The sequence below is a fragment of the Pelophylax lessonae genome (genome assembly GCF_965119305.1).
Source record: "Pelophylax lessonae genome assembly, chromosome: 8".
Lineage (NCBI taxonomy): Eukaryota > Metazoa > Chordata > Amphibia > Anura > Ranidae > Pelophylax > Pelophylax lessonae.
Genome location: NC_138775.1, coordinates 190863409 through 190881815, shown reverse-complemented (window position 1 = coordinate 190881815; position 18407 = coordinate 190863409). Strand labels below are relative to the sequence as shown.

The 18407-nt window shown below is 42.4% G+C and overlaps 1 protein-coding gene across 2 annotated transcripts in view; it reads left to right on the top strand.

The window, feature by feature from the left end:
• The window catches only part of ABCD3 (ATP binding cassette subfamily D member 3), a 136511-nt gene that overhangs the window by 53378 nt on the left and 64726 nt on the right, over positions 1-18407 (top strand). Inside the window, exons 5-7 of one of the 2 annotated variants that reach the window (XM_082266466.1) lie at positions 7522-7591; positions 7883-7980; positions 14013-14136. In XM_082266466.1, the coding sequence (XP_082122592.1) occupies positions 7522-7591; positions 7883-7980; positions 14013-14136 (292 nt within the window). The remainder of the gene's footprint in view (positions 1-7521; positions 7592-7882; positions 7981-14012; positions 14137-18407) is intronic. The other variant, XM_082266467.1, reaches the window with a different exon arrangement.

The following is an 18407-nucleotide window of genomic DNA, read 5'->3' as shown; positions in this document are numbered from 1 at the left end:
ATATTTCCATGAATGGCCTTTTTTAGTCCTGATTAATTGTAACAACATACTACATTAAGTCTTTACTGTTGCCATTTGTTTTAAAGATAAAATCTTTGCAATTCCACAAATTTTGAAGGGTAATGCCTCTTTTTGTAGTCATATTTTAATTAAATGTTGTTTTAAAAATCACTTTCCTTTTCAATCTGCAGTTCTGTAATTTTCTGAAAACGCAATGTGACTACCTAGAGGTGTTCTGTACAGCATTCCCCCAGAAACCTCCTTTCCTGCTTGTGTGATTATCTAACTGATTTTCCCAGAAGTCTGCACTAAGATACAAGATTTCAGACATCCCCTGCAATGTCATTTTTGGTGAGATACTCCCAATAGGAACACAAATAAAGGAATGCAGGCCCAGCAACTTTCCTCATTAGTGCCCTGTAGCTGATTGATGATAATTCTGAAACCACTCCCATTAGAATCACTTTGCACAAAGGAACAAACCGTAATTTCTTTAGAATAACAGAAGGCAGGAACCCTCGTTCACATTGAACATGGCTTTAAAATCGTGCTGGTAATAGGCCGCCAATGGTGGAATCTGCAACACAGTTTGTTTAAAATCCTTGCAATGTACATAGATCACACAGAGTGGAATGCTTTTATCTCAACAAAAGTGGAGTTACGCTTTAAATTTAACTGAGAAAATGCATAATTGTGAAAAAACTCCCTATTTAACCTCCAAAAATAATTTATAAAGATCATAGCCAATTTCTAAAGCTAGCTTTAAGCGGAGTTCCACTGGCTTTTGTGTTTTATGTGTTTTATGTGTTTTATGTGTTTTATGTGTTTTATGTGTTTTATGTGTTTTATTAAAAGTCAGCAGCTACAAAAAGTGTAGCTGTTGACTAATAAGCACATACTCGTACATCGGTCCAGCGATGTGGCCAGGGGGAGCCTCGGTTCGCCCCGTCTTCTCCCCGCGGAGCCAGCATCACAAGTGTGGGCTTGCGGCTTCACAGCCGGGTGCACCCTGCGCATGCGCGAGTCGCGCTGCGCGTCATGACTGGCCAGGCAATCTTCTGGGACCTGTGATGTGTCCCACAAGATTGCAGGGAGGGAGGGGGACAGGAGAACTTCTGCCCGAGTGTCTAGGCGGCCCGAGCAGAAGTGGGAGCGGGTACCTGTCAAAACTAGGTACCCACTCCCCCCCCCCCCCCAAAAAAAAGCCAAATGTGGCATGTCAGTACTGATCTGGAACGGGTAGGATGGTCTCCCGCACTGTGCAGCCAGTCACAATGCTGCACAATTAGGAGCCCCTTCTACCAGCCCCCCTGCATCAGTCCATTTAAAGCCGTGGTTTCTGCCCTAATTCCAAACCAATAAAAAAAATTAGAATTTTACATTGGTGTACTTGGTATAATAAAATGTGATATGTGATAAGTCCTAGATTAAGATAAGATAGAGTAACAGATACTAAGAAAAGATAAAGCTGGGTGCTGTGCAACATTTTTTTTTATCAAAACAAATTTCTAGCTTTTCCATATTACAGTCAATATCCAAATGCTAAAAAAATAGTAAAAGGTAGGTGTAAAATACTTGGCCTTCACTTCCATACAAAAGAAAAAGAAACAAGGTGGGTCTACACTCACAGAAGTGATTTATTTTACTAGAAAATTATTATTTTATGTAAATTAAATATACAAAACACTTGGGGATTTATTAAAACATAAACCCCTTTTGCTCATTATGAAATACTTACCTTAGAAGGAGCCCCCGCCGCGCCGCCCGCTTACCTGTATGATGGGCGACATGTCCAGTCACCCGTCTTCCGGGATCGCGGCATCCGGCCATCTGATATTTAAGCTAGATAAAGTTTTCTTAAAGCTCTCAGGAGTTCCCTACTATAACTAAGTTGTAAACCACTACAGATCCTAATGACACCAAACCTAACCCAGGTTGTAAAATCTTTCCAAAGAGGTTTCAGTTGTTGCCACACAATTTTATCGTTCAATATCTTCTTATGGTAGCTTTCTATTTAAGAGTCCGCATTCAAGTCTTGTGATAAATCTTCATGACAAAGAAGATCATTCATCTACTGCACAGTTATTGCAACAAAGTGCCACCAAAGAAGACCAGTTCCAAATAGCGTTTCTTACAACACCATGACTGTTCAGTGATCAGAAAGGTCCAAGATCATCAACCTGGCAGATTGCCCCTTAAACTAGGTATTAAAAAGAGGTCTCAGTTTTTTGGCCTGATGCAAAAATGACAGGCGTTTGGGATCTATAAAGATATTCCACTCCTCTTAAAGAGGTTGTAAACCCATAATTTTTTTTTTTTGCAACCTGAAAGAGAAACACATAATGAGCTAGTATGCAACGCATACTAGCTCATTATGAAATACTTACCTTAGAACGAGCCCCTGCCGTGCCGCCTGCTTACCTGTATGACGGGCGACATGTCCAGTCACCCGTCTTCCGGGATCACGGCATCCGGCCATCTGATTGGCCGGAGCCGCGGTGACGTCACTCCCGCGCATGCACGTGGGAGCCGACGGTCACGGCATGGGGCTCTGAAGAAACGGCACCAGCGGCCGTTCCTTCAGAGCGCATGCGCCAGTGACGTCACTGGCTGCATGTAAGGTAAATATCTCCTAAACGGTGCATGTTTAGGAGATATTTACACTACCTATAGGTAAGCCTTATCATAGGCTTACCTATAGGTAAAAGTGTCAGAGGAGGGTTTACTTCCTCTTTAAGAACGATTCAGTTAAAGTGGTTGTAAAGGCTAAATGTTTTTTACCTTCATGCATTCTGTGTGCTGCCCCCCCCCTCAATACTCACCTGAGCCCCTCTCAATTCAGCGATATGCATGAGAGCCTTGGCTGTTCTGAGACTCCTCCTTATTGGCTAAGACAGCAGCCATTGGCTCCCACTGATGTTAATCGCAGCCAGTGAATCAATGGGGGGGCTCTGTGTCATACGGGCTCCTAGAGCGGGGCTCCAGAGCAAGTAAGCATGCACCAGTGCCCCAGGAGCAAGCGGCTTGCTATTGAGGGTACTGGTAAAGGGGAAGGAGCCAGGAGCGCCGGCAGAGACCCGAGAAGAAGAAGATCAGGGCTACTCTGCAAAACCACTGCACAGAGCAGGTAAGTATGACATGTTTGTTATTTTTTTTAAAAAGCTGAACCTTTAATACCCCTTTAAGGAAGCTGTATAAGGCAAAGACTGCTTGACAGCATGTTATCGGGGTAAGCAGAGGAATGCTTGGGGGGAGGATATTTGAAAGGGCTTCGGAAAGAGAAGAAACCTATGTTTTTGAAGGTTAAGAATTCTACAGTATGATACCCATCTTTTACACCATTCCGAAAATTGACAAAGTTGTATCAAAGCCTAGGAGGCACCCAGTAATATCGTGAAGTGTCATCTGTACAGGATTCAAAACCTATATTAAGAAGATTACAGATGTTGACCGTGAAAGGTGATTTTTTTCAAACCTTTTTTTTTTTTTTTTTTTTTTTTTATTAGTGGGTTTGAATGTAGAGTCATTGAAGTAGTATTCAACCCAAGAGCAAACGTTAATATATTGCAGCTTACCAATTCTTAGATGTGATGGCTGCATTCAATTATTTATTTATTTTTTTTTTCATATGGAGAACCAGACAGTAAGTCTGTTGATTTTTTTCAACAGAACAAGCTCTTCTGCAAAAAAAAAAGAGGATGGAGATAGGCCGTTTTTGTTAGTTGATATAGTTGCTGATTTGTGTGAAGAAAGCCAATAAACCTATGTGCCATGGAATGGTGACATCAATCGGTAACCTGGTTTGGATGGCACAGGTTGTTTGCCCATTTAAATTAATGCAGGTACATAGTCACTGTGCATCCTGATGCCGGCTTTGTTTTTCAGCTGAATTAGGTTGATGTACCAGTGTGTTCTTATAGATGCACCCTGCTAGCCTTGAGGCAATTTAGCCGATATGATGGGCAACAATACAGTGATTTGTGTATCCTAAACTTGTACCATGTCCCTCTTCATAAAGTGGAATTGCAGAACTGCAGCTTTGGAAAGGTGAGATATCCAGCATGCATTAGAGGCACCATTGCAAAAGAATACCTGTGCTGTAGATTAATTAAGGAAGTTCTATAAGGCTTGTAAAATCTTTTCTTAATGCTATAGAAATAATAGACATAAGCAGCACAGTGTTGTACAAAAACATTGTTTGTAACTGTCTTCAGCTGTTTCCAATATGTGAACTCTGACTATTTACAGAGGATAGTATAATTACACTGAGGCCCCGTTCACACTGGGGCGACGCTACTTCCCGGGGCGACCTCCGAGGTCGCGGCGCGCTGCTCGCACCGCGACCTCGGAGCGGCCGGCACGAACTTCATTACATTGAAGTCTATGCAGGTCGCTCCGGGTCGCCCCTAAGAAGCTCCGGACCCTTTTTCTAAGTCGGAGCGACTTGTGTCGCTCCTATTAGAACGGGTCCATAGCTTCTCAATGCAAGGCGACCTGTCAGGCGACCAGGTCGCCTGACAGGTCGCCCCAGTGTGAACGGGGGCTAAAGGATCTTAAATGACTAAAAGTTTGTGGCTACAATTGTATCCTCCTATGAAGAGACTTTACGGGGCAGTGGGGCTTCCCTCAGCCCCCTCTTCCCTCACCCCTCCTGCTGTTATACATGGGGATGGTACCTTGCCAGGTTCCCTCCCCGGTAGAGCAGCTTGTCCCCATGTTGATGAGGATAAGGGCCTCTGCCCTACAGCCCTGGCCTAGGGATCTGGCTGTTTCTTCTCCCTGAAATTGTTTAGGGTAAAAAAGCAGCCAGATCTGTAAATTTAAAAGCAGCACACATGGTAGGCACACAGTTAACCCCACAATGGTTATCCCTTTCCAGCCAGTGTCATCAGTACAGTGTACAGTATCCTCACTGTATTAGTGCACTAGTAATGTCAGGGTCCTTCCCAGCCCGTGTTCGTTAGCACTAGATTTCCCAGCACACTATCAGTCACATTATAAGCCGCTGATCATCGTTATTACTAGTATAGTGTCTGTACGGATTAGTATCTTGATCACTATTGGAACCATACTAGTGTCTGCAATAGTATAGTATCCCAAAAAAGCAGTTTTGGCTTTTACCAAACACATGTAGCAGAATACAATTTTACCTAATTGTATTTAAAAAAATTTGATTTTATTGGGTTTGTCTTAGAACAGAAATATTATGTTTTTTTTATTTTTTTTCATTTATATAACCAAAATTAAAAAAAAACCCTGTGGTGATCAAATACCACCAAAAGAAAACTGCATTTGTGTGCAACAATTGATATACATTTAATTTGGGTACAGTGTTGCATGGCCGAGCAATTGCCATTTTAACCATTATAGGCGATTGACAGCGGGAAATTGGTTGCATTATCCTGACTGGACGTCATATAATGGCGGCAAGGTAATGCTCTCTGCGCGCCCCCGGGGGGCACACAGAGCGGTAATCGGTGATGCTGCGTGTCACTCTGACACACCGCATCTCCGATCTTGGTAAAGAGCCTACTGACATAGGCTCTTTACCATGTGACCAGCTGTGTCCAATCACGGCTGGTCACAAAGTACACAGAAAGAGCCGTTGATCGGCTTTCCTTAGTTCGTGCCTGACAGGCACGAGTAGAGGAGAGCCGATCTGCGGCTCTCCTGACGGGGGGGGGGGGTCTGCACTGGCAATCAGATCATTGATTACCAGTGCAGACCCTCGGGGGGGGGGTGCCACTAGAACCACCAGGGATGCCCACCCATGACCCCAGGGATGGCAATCAGGACTCAGTGCTGCCCGCCAGTGCCCTCCCCATCAGTGCCGCCCACCAGTGCCGCCTATTGGTGCCCAGCAGTGCAGCCTATCAGTGCCTACCAATGCTGCATATCAGTGCCACATATCAGTGCCCATCAGTGCTGCATATCGGTGCCGCATATTAGTGCCACCCCATCAGTGCCTCCTCATTAGTGCCTGTCAGTGCAGCCTCATCAGTGCTCATCAGTGCAGGAAAAAACGTATCTATTTACAATATTGTATAACATAAACAAAAAACTTTTTTTTTTCCAAACTTTTCGGTCGTTTTTTATTTGTTTAGCAAAAAAGAAGAAACCTTGCAGTGATCAAATACCCCCAAAAGAAAGCTCTATTTGTGGGAAAAAAATGACATAAATTTGGTTTAGGTACAGTGTTGCATGACCGCGCAATTGTCATTCAAAATGCAACAGCGCTAAAAGCTGAAAATCGGCCTGGGCAGGAAGGGGGTGGTAAGTGCCCTGTATTGAAGTGGTTAAAGTAGCACAGTGCTGAATAGCAAAAAATGCCCTGGACTGAAGTAGGGGAAAAACCTTCCGGGGGTAAAGTGGTTAAAAGTCCTTTTATTGAAGTAAAACTGCGTGATTGTGCTTGTGTGTGATTTTTTTATTTTTTTTATTATTATTTATTTATTTTTTTTAAATATAAAACAACCGTTTTTTAGTAAAGTAATTTTTCTTGTGAGTGCAGGCACACACTGTTTTGTCTTTTGTATGTGAGAATTTATTGTACTAGGTGCGCTTATTACCGGGCCTACTTCTTTGTTTTGCTAGGGGTGATTATTGTAACACAACTTTTTTTTGGAGGAAAAAATCTTACTTTGGAGAATTCAGGGGCGCTTTCAATAAACATCTGTGCATGAACCCGCACAGATATCTTTCAAGTTGCCACCGAAAGTCGGACTGAAATTCGGCTTTGAAACCATCAGATGAACTCGCACTAATTTAAAGCCGCATTGAGTTGAATTAGGCCTGGTTCATGCTGGTGCAATGTGGGATCCAACTTGTGAGAGCACAAGTCGCATGATATGTCAAATTAAATGTTTCCCTTTTTTGAGAGCCGTCTTAACTGATCCGACACAAGTTGCTCTGACTTTAGAAAAGGTTCCTGCACTACTTTGGTCTGATTTTTGATACAACATCAATCATTTCATAATGATCCTCAAACTATGGCCCTCCAGCTGTTGCCGAACTACACATCCCATGAGGCATTGTAAAACTCTTGACATTCACAGATATGACTAGGCATGATGGGAATTGTAGTTCCTGAACAACTTGAGGGCCATAGTTTGAAGACCCCTGACATAGAGTGTAAAAAGTCACTTAAGTTGCAGGGCAAAGTCGGATCGGAAGTCGCGTGATCTTCATGTTGGAGCAGTCTGAACCTGGCTAAAACCTGGAAGCTAAATTGGTTTCTATGCAGACCAGATTTTGCTCTCTCCAGTTTTAGCAAATCAACCCCAGTTGTTTTAAATAACACTCTGACATTTACTTACAGTATGTGTGTTCCATAAATCAAATTGTACTTTTAGTTACTGCAACTGTAGCTTATCAACATGTTAATTCTAAATACTTTGTTGCTTGACCTGTTCTTTGTAAATTAGAATTTCAACATGTTTTCTACATAGGCATGCTTTTTAAATGTTCTAGTAAATGTATTTGTGTATGCTATTAACACTTTGTGCATGTGATGGTTTGCAGTGCTATCATTGGTCGCAGCAGGAAAGATTTTAAGAGGTACCTATTCAACTTTATCGCCACCATGCCTGCCGTAAGTTTGGGTTTTCTTCTCTTCCCAAAGTAATTTTTTGTAAACGCTTTGAACTGTTAGGATAATGAAGGATTATATGTTTGGTGCCGCTTTGCTCCTGGCTCTGACTGTATTAATGATAGTCACATTTTGCTTCGGTTCTTTGCAGAAGGATATAGTCATAATTGTTTTGTTACAGGAATGTTCCGGATTGCCGACTTATAGTTTTAGCGTTGGGAAAATGGTTTTATCAAAAAAAATTTTTTTTGTCGAACACTTTCGCTTTTCTAAAATTGTTTCTTGTTTTAACAGATCTCATTAGTAAATAATTTTTTGAAATTTGGCCTCAACGAGCTGAAGTTATGTTTTCGGGAAAGACTAACTAAATACCTCTATGATGAATATCTCAAGTGAGTACTTTTTTTTGATATATTGAGTTTTCTCACAGTTTTTGTTAGGCTACAGTGGTGTATTTTCTTTTTAGGTCATAGTCATTACATCATCATATCCATACAGTCATTCATACTTGTATCCTACACTTCTTTTGTATATGCTTGTGCTTTCTTACCTTTGACATCCAAGAACAGTAGGCTTTAGTACATTCTTCACGCAAATGCAGTTGCCTTTCCAGCACAAAGATCCTGCTGAGTGAAGCAGAATAACCAACCTAACAAAAGTTGCATTTTGGCTAGTAAGGGGTAAAGACTATTGATCGATCAATATAGTTTTTTTCGTTACCGATATTTTGGTCATCGCATATCGATATCTGCCGATATGGGCCAATATTTTTGTACATTTAAAAAACTTTTTTTTTTTTACTTGACCGGTACTCTTGTGGAGGGATCTGGGGGTCTCAGGGACCCAAAACCCTTCCTCTGCACTTAAAAGCTTTCAAAACGCCAAGTTTGGCTGTTTTGAATGCTGTCATTTTATCAAATTTGGCGCCAGTATCCGGAAGTGATGTCATGACATCACTTCTGGGCTTTTGAATGGAGACCCGATCAGAGCCGAATGCGGCTTTTATCGGGTCTTCGGCGGTCGTGCAGGCTGGTTGCCCGGGTCTCCCGGTGGGACGGGAGACCCGGGCGAACCACAGAAGGGGACGGGAGGGGGGGGGACGGGGCGTCCCCTTCCGCCCCTTGTAATGACAGCCGAGCGGCTTCTCAGCCGCATTGGTTGTCATTACAAGACAGCCGGCCGGCGGCTATGGACGCCGGTACCGGGGTGATACCTCTAGTTGCAGGCATTACTCCGGTACAAGTACTTTCCGAAATATCGGCAATATCGGTACCCTCCGGGGCTGATTCTGATATATCGGGCAAAGTGCATATCGGCCCTCGATATATCGGCTTTGCTGATAATCGGTCGATCCCTAGTAAAGACTATCTAGTGCAGTGTTTCTCAACCGTTTTTCAGTCAAAGCACCCTTTAAAAATTATGGACAGTCTCAAAACGCCCATTCTAAAATATAAAAACTTTTCAAATAGCCTTACATAATGCAGCAACATCCACAAGACCAAGTAGGACACCCAACATTAGAGGTGATTTATTCTTCTAAAGCAAATTTACTTTTGTAAACTAGTACTGACTAGTTTTCCAATGTTTCTCTTCTCCCTGTGAGGGGCACGGGAGGGTCAAATAAGGATGCTATGCAGGCGACTGACATCCTCCTTATCAACTGATTATGCCAATGGTCGTTAGGATTGTAATTGTGCACAATGAAAACCTTTTTTTGAAAACCATTTTTGGGCAATTTTTAGCCATTATGCCAAGGCACCCCTGAAGAAACCTCAAGGCACCCTGGTTGAAAAAGGCTGATCTAGTGAATGTGGAAGTGTAAATTAAGCTATATGATAATAAAAAAACACATCTTAAGCTCCGACCCCCCCCACCCCTTTTAGATGTAGGAGACCTAATGTCTGTGGTTCAGTTTAGATGTAGAGGCACATTGATTGTTTAGATTTTTAACAGGCAGCTGTACAGTACTGGGATAGATATGTAACAGGCTATTTTCCTAAATGGCATGTTGGCTTCAGTAATTTCACACCCCTGTTTCTCTTAGCTCGGGTTTTCTTTCCGTTACGGTCGAAAGACACTTCATAAACCAATATTTCTAGGAGTGTCATTCTTCTGGTCCCCCACACATTAGTAACATTAGGGGTAAATGGTACTCCCAGAAGCATTGTTTTTTTAATAGTATTCTGCAAGGGAGTTCCTTTTATTAACCACTTAAGCCCCGGAGGATTTGGCTGCTAAAGGACCAGGGGTTTTTTTGCGATTTTTTACTGCGTGACTTTAACGGACAATTGCGCGGTCGTGCGACGCTGTACCTAAACGAATTTGACGTCCTTTTTTTCCCACAAACAGAGCTTTCTTTTGGCGGTATTTGATCACCTGTGCGATTTTTTGATCACGCGCTATAAACAAAAAAAGAGCGTAAATTTTGCAAAAATAACAATATTTTTCACATTTTTTTATATGAAATTCCCCAAAAAAAAAAGTAAAAATCAAAATTTTTTAACATTTTTCGGCCAATTTGTTTTATGCTACCTATGTTTGGTAAAAAAAATCGCAAAAAGCGTATTTTGATTGGTTTGCGCAAAAGTTATCGCGTTTACTAACAAAGAGAAAGATTTTTGTCATTTTTGGTGTTTTTTTTTTTAACGCGTAATGGCGGCGATCTGCGATTTTTTTTTCGGTACTGCGACATTGCGGCGGACAGATCGGACCCTTGACTGACATTTTTGACACTTTTGGGGTTACCAGTGACATTACTGCAGTAATCAGTGCTATACATATGCACTGTTACTGCAAAAATGACACTGGCAGGGAAGGGGTTAACTTTATTGGACAGGGAGGGGTTAAGTGTGTCCTAGGGGCGTGCTTTCTACTGTGTAGGGACATTGCTATTGGTGCAAAAGCAAAGATCAACCGTTCTACATAGTAGAACGGTCAGATCTTTACTTTTACACAGGGAGAACTGACAGGCAGCTTGTTTACACAAGCTGCTCTGTCTTTCTCCCTTCACAGGAGCGATCGCAGTGTGACTGGCGGACATCGAGTCCGCCGGTCACACGCACTGACTTGCCTGTGAACGAGCCGCGGCGGGCGCGCGCCTCGGCGGGCGCGCGCCCGCCCGCGATAGGCTCGCAAGTCAGTGACAGGCGAGTGACGTACCGATACGTCACTCTGCCTGGCCGGGGCTGACCGCCGCAGTATATAGTCGTGCGGCGGTCGGCAACCGGTTAAAGCAAGGTATAGCAAGAGGGAGAAGTACGCATATACAGTACTTTCTTCTTTACAAGAAACCATTTTATTGAGTCACTAAGGGTAAGCTGTGATCTAGCAAATTACCTGTGTAAGAAAACTTAGAGGAATGCTGAAAACGAACTGCAGTTCGCTTTAGGTGTCTTTACGAGATCTAAGGCTGAATAGGTTCTACTTTACCATCTTAAATAGTATGATGAGGTGTGGGCCTTGAAGATTGGTGACTTCTATCAGGGGCTTCCTACATGGGTATATGTGGTGTGTCCTTAAAAGTTTGGTGAATGATATCCGAAAACAAACGAAACAGAAGATACAAATTACCTTTATTGGCCTTCAAAATAATTGCCATCCTTCACAACACACTTTTGGCATCGTTAATAAAGCTTCTGGAGGCTGTCAGCAAAGGCCTCTTTGGGAATCAATCACAGAATGGCTGTCGCACATTCTTTGGTTGCCACCATGTCCACAAAATGTGTGCCTTTCATGACGCTCTTCAGGCGGGGAAACAGAAGTCTGCAGGACCCAAATCAGGGGAGTACAGTGGCTGATTAAGAACAGGTACGCCGCGCTGAGCCAAGAATTCGTGCATACGCGTTATCATGCAGCAGCATCCACTGTTCTTTGCAAACTATAAATAATCAGCGCACGTTTATATCCCTATCCTGTTGTCTAAAACTTATATTCTGTGTATAAAAGGTGTGGATGCACCACAAATATCTGGAATCTCAATTCATATTCGCATAAACATCATAATAAACAATATACAGAAAAATCTTACACAAAAGTGCTAAGTGCAATATACATATACTGTGCAAAAAAAAGTGCAAGTGCAAAACTATTAGCAAAAAAAAAAAAATATATATTGTTTATATAAAATTCCTAAAGAATTTCTGAAGTAATAAAAATAAGGTGAATAGAATACCAAATAAATAAAAATTATCAAATTATAAAAATTCCTGTGAAAAACAAAAAGATATACTAAAAACAGTCTTGTGATTCAAGTCCCAAAGTGCAAAAGCTGCCAAAATATATATGTGATTAATCGATGCAGTATCTTCTGTGTTAACTTGTGCAAAAGTTGACTGGAGCTCCGTGAGGACGTCGTGTGACGAAACTAGTAGGGCGGGGCCAGGATGCCGATCAACAAGGTAGCTTTACCTTACACTCCTGGCTCGGAGTCGAAAGACATTTTTCACAGGAATTTTTATAAATTTATCATTTTTATATGGTATTCTATTCACAAACTGGTCCAGCATAATATCCTAATATATTTTTATCACCATATTTTAACACCATACTTTTATTACTTCAGAAATTCTTTAGGAATTTTATATAAACAATATTTATAAATTTTTTTTGCAGAGTATATATTGCACTTAGCACTTTTATGTAAGATTTTTCTGTATATTGTTTATTATGATGTTTATGTGAATATGAATTGAGATATTGAGATTCCAGATTTTTGTGGTGCATCCACACCTTTTATACACAGAATATATGTTTTAGTGCCGGTTCACATATATGCGATGCGGGAACGCTGCGAATATACAGCGTGTTCCCGTAGCACAGGCAGTTCACACTGCCATATGCGATTTGCTGGGGGTGTCAAATTAAAGTTAACAACACCTCCAGATCAGATTGCATATCGCAGTGCGATCTGAGAGTTCGCACAGAATCGGATTGCACTAGTGTGAACCACCATGCGATCCGATTCTGCTGCGGACAAAAAAAAGGGTCCTGTACGAGTTAGGTGCGATTGTGGTGCGAATTCAGCCATACAAACTGTGTGGCTGAATTTGCACCGCACAGACATCGCATGTAATTTTAGGAGCAGTGCTCTCCGAATTACATGCGATCTCTGTGATCGCATAAATGTGAACTGGCACTTGGTCAACAGGAGAGGGATATAAACGTGCGCTGATTATTTATAGTTTTCATCTTGATGTGGTACACCAGCAGTAGATCAGCAGCAGTTTTGTTTGTGATTTCCCATTTTTGTTTGACGATTTACCCACTGAGTGTCTGGGCGCTTGATCTTTTTTTCTTTGAACTGTTCTTTGCAACTCTAGCCGAACACGGCGGATGCGTTGTAGCAACCGTTTCAAAACTCCCTCGTAATGCTGCGTTCACTGTTTGACCAGTAACACATTCCTTATGGATGATGCCATCGTTGTTGAAGGGGAGCAACATTGTCTTGACCTCAGACTTTTGCAGGCGACTCTTTTTTTGGGTCGTGGGGAAGACGGTAAACGCCATTCCATCGATTGCCACTTCGATTTCGAATCAAACTGGTAGCACCGGGTCCCATCACCTGTGACAATGGTTTGCAGAAAGGATTGATCCTGGTGACACATGGTAATGAAATTTCTTTGGGTTTCAATCTGTTTTGCTTTCTGATTGTCTGTCAGGTTGTGCGGCACAAACCGGGAACAGATTTTTTGCTTACCCAAAACTTTGCGGATGATGGTGCGCACCGTGTCCTTGCTAATGCTAAATTCCTCCACCATCAATCGTAGAGTCAGTTGCCGATCTCGGGCCAGCATTTGTCACACTCGCTCATCATATCTGGGATTCTGCTTGTCAACAACTGACACAACGGGGCTCATCCTCAGTCGTTTCCTTCCCGTCAAAGTGTTTGAACCAGTCCTAACCACATTTTCTGCTCACGGCTTTCGTCCTGTACACTTGCACCAACATTTCATGCATCTCCGTCCCCACTTTCCCCAATTTGTACCAGAACTCGATGTTCACTCGGTTCATTGCACTGTGACGCTACCTCTCTCACACTGACTACCTACGTTCGACTGCCCGCAGCGGGTTTTCCCTGACTGTCACGTGTACCTTTACGCTAGGTGGGTCTTCTCGACATGTCTCTGGATAGTCGTGTGCATGCGCGTTCACCTGGCCCATGTTGCTGTTGGGATATCGGACCATTCACCAAACTTTTTACACACACCTCCTCGTATTGCTTCATCACAGGCTTATTTGTATTAATAATAAACCTTTCATTTGCATGGCTTAGTAGTTTTTTTTCTTTTTTTTTTTTCTTGTATGGATTTAAAAAAAATAAAACTACTTTTTTGTCTGTAAAGTTATGAAATCATTTGGATTCGACTTGTAAGAAACCAATACTTAATTTTCTTGTTTTATTATCTGTCCTTCTTTTCTGTTTTAGATCCTTTACTTATTACAAGATGGGAAACCTGGACAACCGCATAGCAAATGCTGATCAGCTGCTTACACAAGATGTTGAAAAGTTCTGCAACAGTGTAGTGGATTTGTATTCCAATCTGAGCAAGGTGGCTTTATCCTTTTGGATTTTTTTTTTTTTTTTTTTTTTTTTTTTTAGATTATTCTGTTTATGTTCAGTAATTTTTCTTTTTTCTTTTCAATGGTTTAGCCCAATTTAGTCCCAAAGAAAAATGTATGTTCTTCCTACCATTGTTTAATGCTAGTAGCAGTCAGTTGGTTTTCAGTGTATAATGTGTACTGCTGGTTATATGATAGATTTATGATGCTAAATTGTTAAGAATATGCACACTTCAGGGCCAGGTAATCTAATGTAGTATATACAGTGCCTTGCAAAGTATTCACCCCCTTGACTTTTTACCTATTTTGTTACACAGCCTTAAGTTCAATGTTTTGTTAATCTGAATTTTATGTGATGGATCAGAACACAATAGTCTAAGTTGGTGAATTGAAATGAGAAAAATATATACATAAAACTATTTTTTAGAAATGGAAAACAGAAAATTGGCATGTGCGTATGTATTCACCCCTTTCTTATGAAGCCCACAAAAAACAATTACCTTTAGAAGTCACATAATCAGATTGCACACAGGTGGACATCATTTCACTAAAAGTCACATGATCTGTCATTACATATACACACCTTTTTTGAAAGGCCCTAGAGGCTGCAACACCTAAGCAAGAGGCACCACTAACCAAACACTGCCATGAAGACCAAACAAGTAAGGGACGATGTTGTTGAGAAAAAAAAGCCAGGGTTAGGTTATAAAAAAAAAAAAATATCCAAATCTTTGATTCCCAGGAACACCATCAAATTTTTCATAACTAAATGGAAAGAACATGGCACAACAGCAAACCTGCCAAGAGACAGCCGCCCACCAAAACTCAGAGTGGGCAAGGAGGGCATTAATCAGAGAGGCAGCAGAGAGACCTAAGGTAACCCTGGAGGAGCTGCAGAGTTCCACAGCAGAGACTGGAGTATCTGTACATAGGAGGACAATAAGCCGTACGCTCCATAGAGTTCGGCTTTATGGCAGAGTGGCCAAAAAAAGTCATTACTTTCAGCTAAAAAGAAAATGGCACGTTTTGAGTTTGCGAAAAGGCATGTGGGAGACTCCCAAAATGAATGAATGAAGATGCTCTGGTCTGATGAGACTAAAATTCAACTTTTCAGCCATCAAAGAAAACGCTATGTCTGGCGCAAACCCAACACATTACATCACCCAAAGAACACCATCCCGACAGTGAAACATGGTGGTGGCAGCATCACGCTGTGGGGATGTTTTTTAGCAGCCGGGACTGGGAAGCTGGTCAGAGTTGAGGGAAAGATGGATGGTGCTAAATACAGGGATATTCTTGAGCAGAACCTGTACCACTCTGTGCGTGATTTGAGGCTAGTACGGAGGTTCAACTTCCAGAAGGACAATGACCCCAAACACACTGCTAAAGCAACACTTGAGTGGTTTAAGGGGAAACATGTAAATATGTTAGAATGGCCTAGTCAAAGCCCAGACCTCAATCCAATAGAAAAGCTGTGGTCAGACTTAAAGATTGCTGTTCACAAGTGCAAACCATCCAATTTGAAGGAGCAGTTTTGCAAGTTGCAAGGAGGAATGGGCAAAAATCCCAATGGTAAGATGTGACAAGCTCATAGAGACTTATCCAAAGCGACTTGGAGCTGTGAATGCCGCAAAAGGTGGCTCTACAAAGTATTGACTTTAGGTGGGTGAATAGTTATGCACATTGACTTTTTCTGTTATTTTGTCCTATTTGTTGCTTCACAATAAAAAAAAAAAAAAAGACACATCTTCAAAGTTGTGGGCATGTTCTGTAAATTTAATTATGCAAATCCTCAAACAATCCATGTTAATTCCAGGTTGTGAGGCAACAAAACACGGAAAATGCTAAGGGGGTGAATACTTTTGGAAGGCACTGTAATATATCTCAATGTAACTGAGCAGTGTACGAGGTGCAGTGCTTGCTAGAATAGATTGTACCTAAGCATAGTAAGGGTCCTTTCACACGGTCCGCCTCCGTAGGCGGATCCGTGCTGCCCGGCAGGAGATTGTAAACACAGATCCCCACTGAGCAGGAAGGTGACAGCTCCCTCTCTGCTCTCTGTCCATGCATCTCTATGGGGGAATGGGATGAGAGCGGACCACCTGTCTGCTGTCATCCGATCCGCTGGACGGATGGAAAATAGGGTTTCCATCCGTCCGGATTTCACAGATGGGATCGGATGCGGATGGCAGCGGGTGTCAGCGGACATGTCTCCGCTGACATCCGATGCCCCTTAGGGATACATGGGGCATCCGATCAGATCCGCCTAAAAAACTGACAGGCGGATCTGATCGGAATGGTCATGTGGAAGGACCCTAAAGGTTATGCCTGAAAGATGTTTAGAAAACCTTGTATATTCTAATAACCATTGGTGTGGGGGTGTCAAAGTGAATAACTGTGGAAGCTGGGGAATGCTTGCATAACAGGAAATCTACAAGGTATGAAAGCAGATGTGCAGGTGCCTGTTATAGAGCTTACTACTTTTTTGTGGTAATAGGACTGATCTAAAGTAGAACAAAACTATCAGTATAAAATTATACATTTATACTTCCAGCATTTCTGGAAAAAAAGTGAAGTTCTACTTTCAGTAATACTATTTGCAGACTTCGGTTTCTGAGTACATCTTGCTTTGCTCGAAGGCCTGGTACACACCTATGCTGTTGTGGTTGATGCGTTTTGTGTTTCTCACACACGTTTTTGATGCGTTTTTGCCTTTTTGGGAGGCGTCTGTAGTCATGCAGGAGAAACCAGCAAAAAGGCAGCAGAGACACAACGAAAACGCAAGCACTGCATTTCTGCTGAATTTTTGCTGCATTTCCATTGAAGTCTGGGGAACTAAAAATACTACCTGCTTGGGGAAAAAAAATCCCTGACCCTTTCCAAAAACTGCACTGGTGGAAAATGCAGACATGTGAACACGACTCATAGGAACCCATGTTAAATGGACTGAAAACGCACTGAAAAACGCATAGGTGTGAACTAGGCCTAAACCCTTTTCTTCGGTTAGACAGGTTGTTTGTTAAACTCAATACAGAGTATGGCCCCTTTCGCACGAGCGCACGCCCGATGGAGTCTGTTCTGCTCAGCGTGGGATCGATCCGCCGATCCCCGCTGAGCAGGCGAATGGCAGCTCTGTCTCTGCTCTGTGTGCAAGAGACAGGGCTGTCAGATCCCCGCAGAGGGCAGCAGATTTTGCCCCATCCATTTCTCTTCTATCCTGACAAGTGCTCCAGTCCCTCCTGCAGAGAAACACCCCCATACTAGTACATTATCATCTCCGTGCTTTACTGTAGGAATGGTGTTGTATGGATGATGAGCTGTACTGGATTTCCGCCAGACATATCATTTGGTGATGAGGCCAAATAATTGAATTATTGTCTGATGTGAGCATAACACCTTTTTTTCCATGTGGCCTCAGAATCTTCAAGGTGCAGTTAAGGTGGTCAGATGAGACTAAAATTGAATTATTTGGCTTAGAATTAGTCTTACCTGTAGGTACTGTGAATATCTCCTAACCTTGCACTGTTTAGGTGATATTCAGAGGTCATGCAGCCAATTACCTCACCAGCGCATGTGTTTTGAAGGTCTGGCATAAAGTGCCGAGCCTTCAGAGCCCATGCCGTAAATAGCGGCTCCCGCGTGCATGAGTGGGAGTGATGTAATCGTGCCTCCGGCCACTCATGTAGCTGAAGGGCGTGAGCCCCAGAAAGGAAGAAGAGGGGGAAGATGTTAGCCCTCTCAGCGGTGACATTGTGGCGCTCAAGGGTTGTTTTAGGTAGGTCTCTTTATAATGTGATAGTATGCGATACGTACAAGCACATTATGACATTGCCTTCCAGGGGATTTTTTTTTTTTGTCAACTGCGGTTTACTACCGATTTTTAAAGAGGCAGTAAACCCTCCTCTGCAAATTGTACCTATAGGTTAGCTTATGATAAGACTTGCCTATAGGTGCTGTAAATATCTCCTAAACATGTACCGTTTAGGAGATATTTACTTTGCATGCAGCCAGTGACATCACTGGTGCATGTGCTCTGAAGGAACGGCCACTCGTGCCGTTCCTTTAGAGCCCCGTGCCGTGACCATCGGCTACTGCGCGCATGCGCGGGAGTGATGTCATCGCGGCTCCAGCCAATCAGTTCTAAGCCAATTCGTTCTAAGGTAAGTATTTTAGAATGAGCTAGTATGTGATGCATACTAGCTCATAATGTGTTTGTCTTTCAGGTGTTCGTTTTAAAAAAAAAAAAAATTCTGAGGTTTAC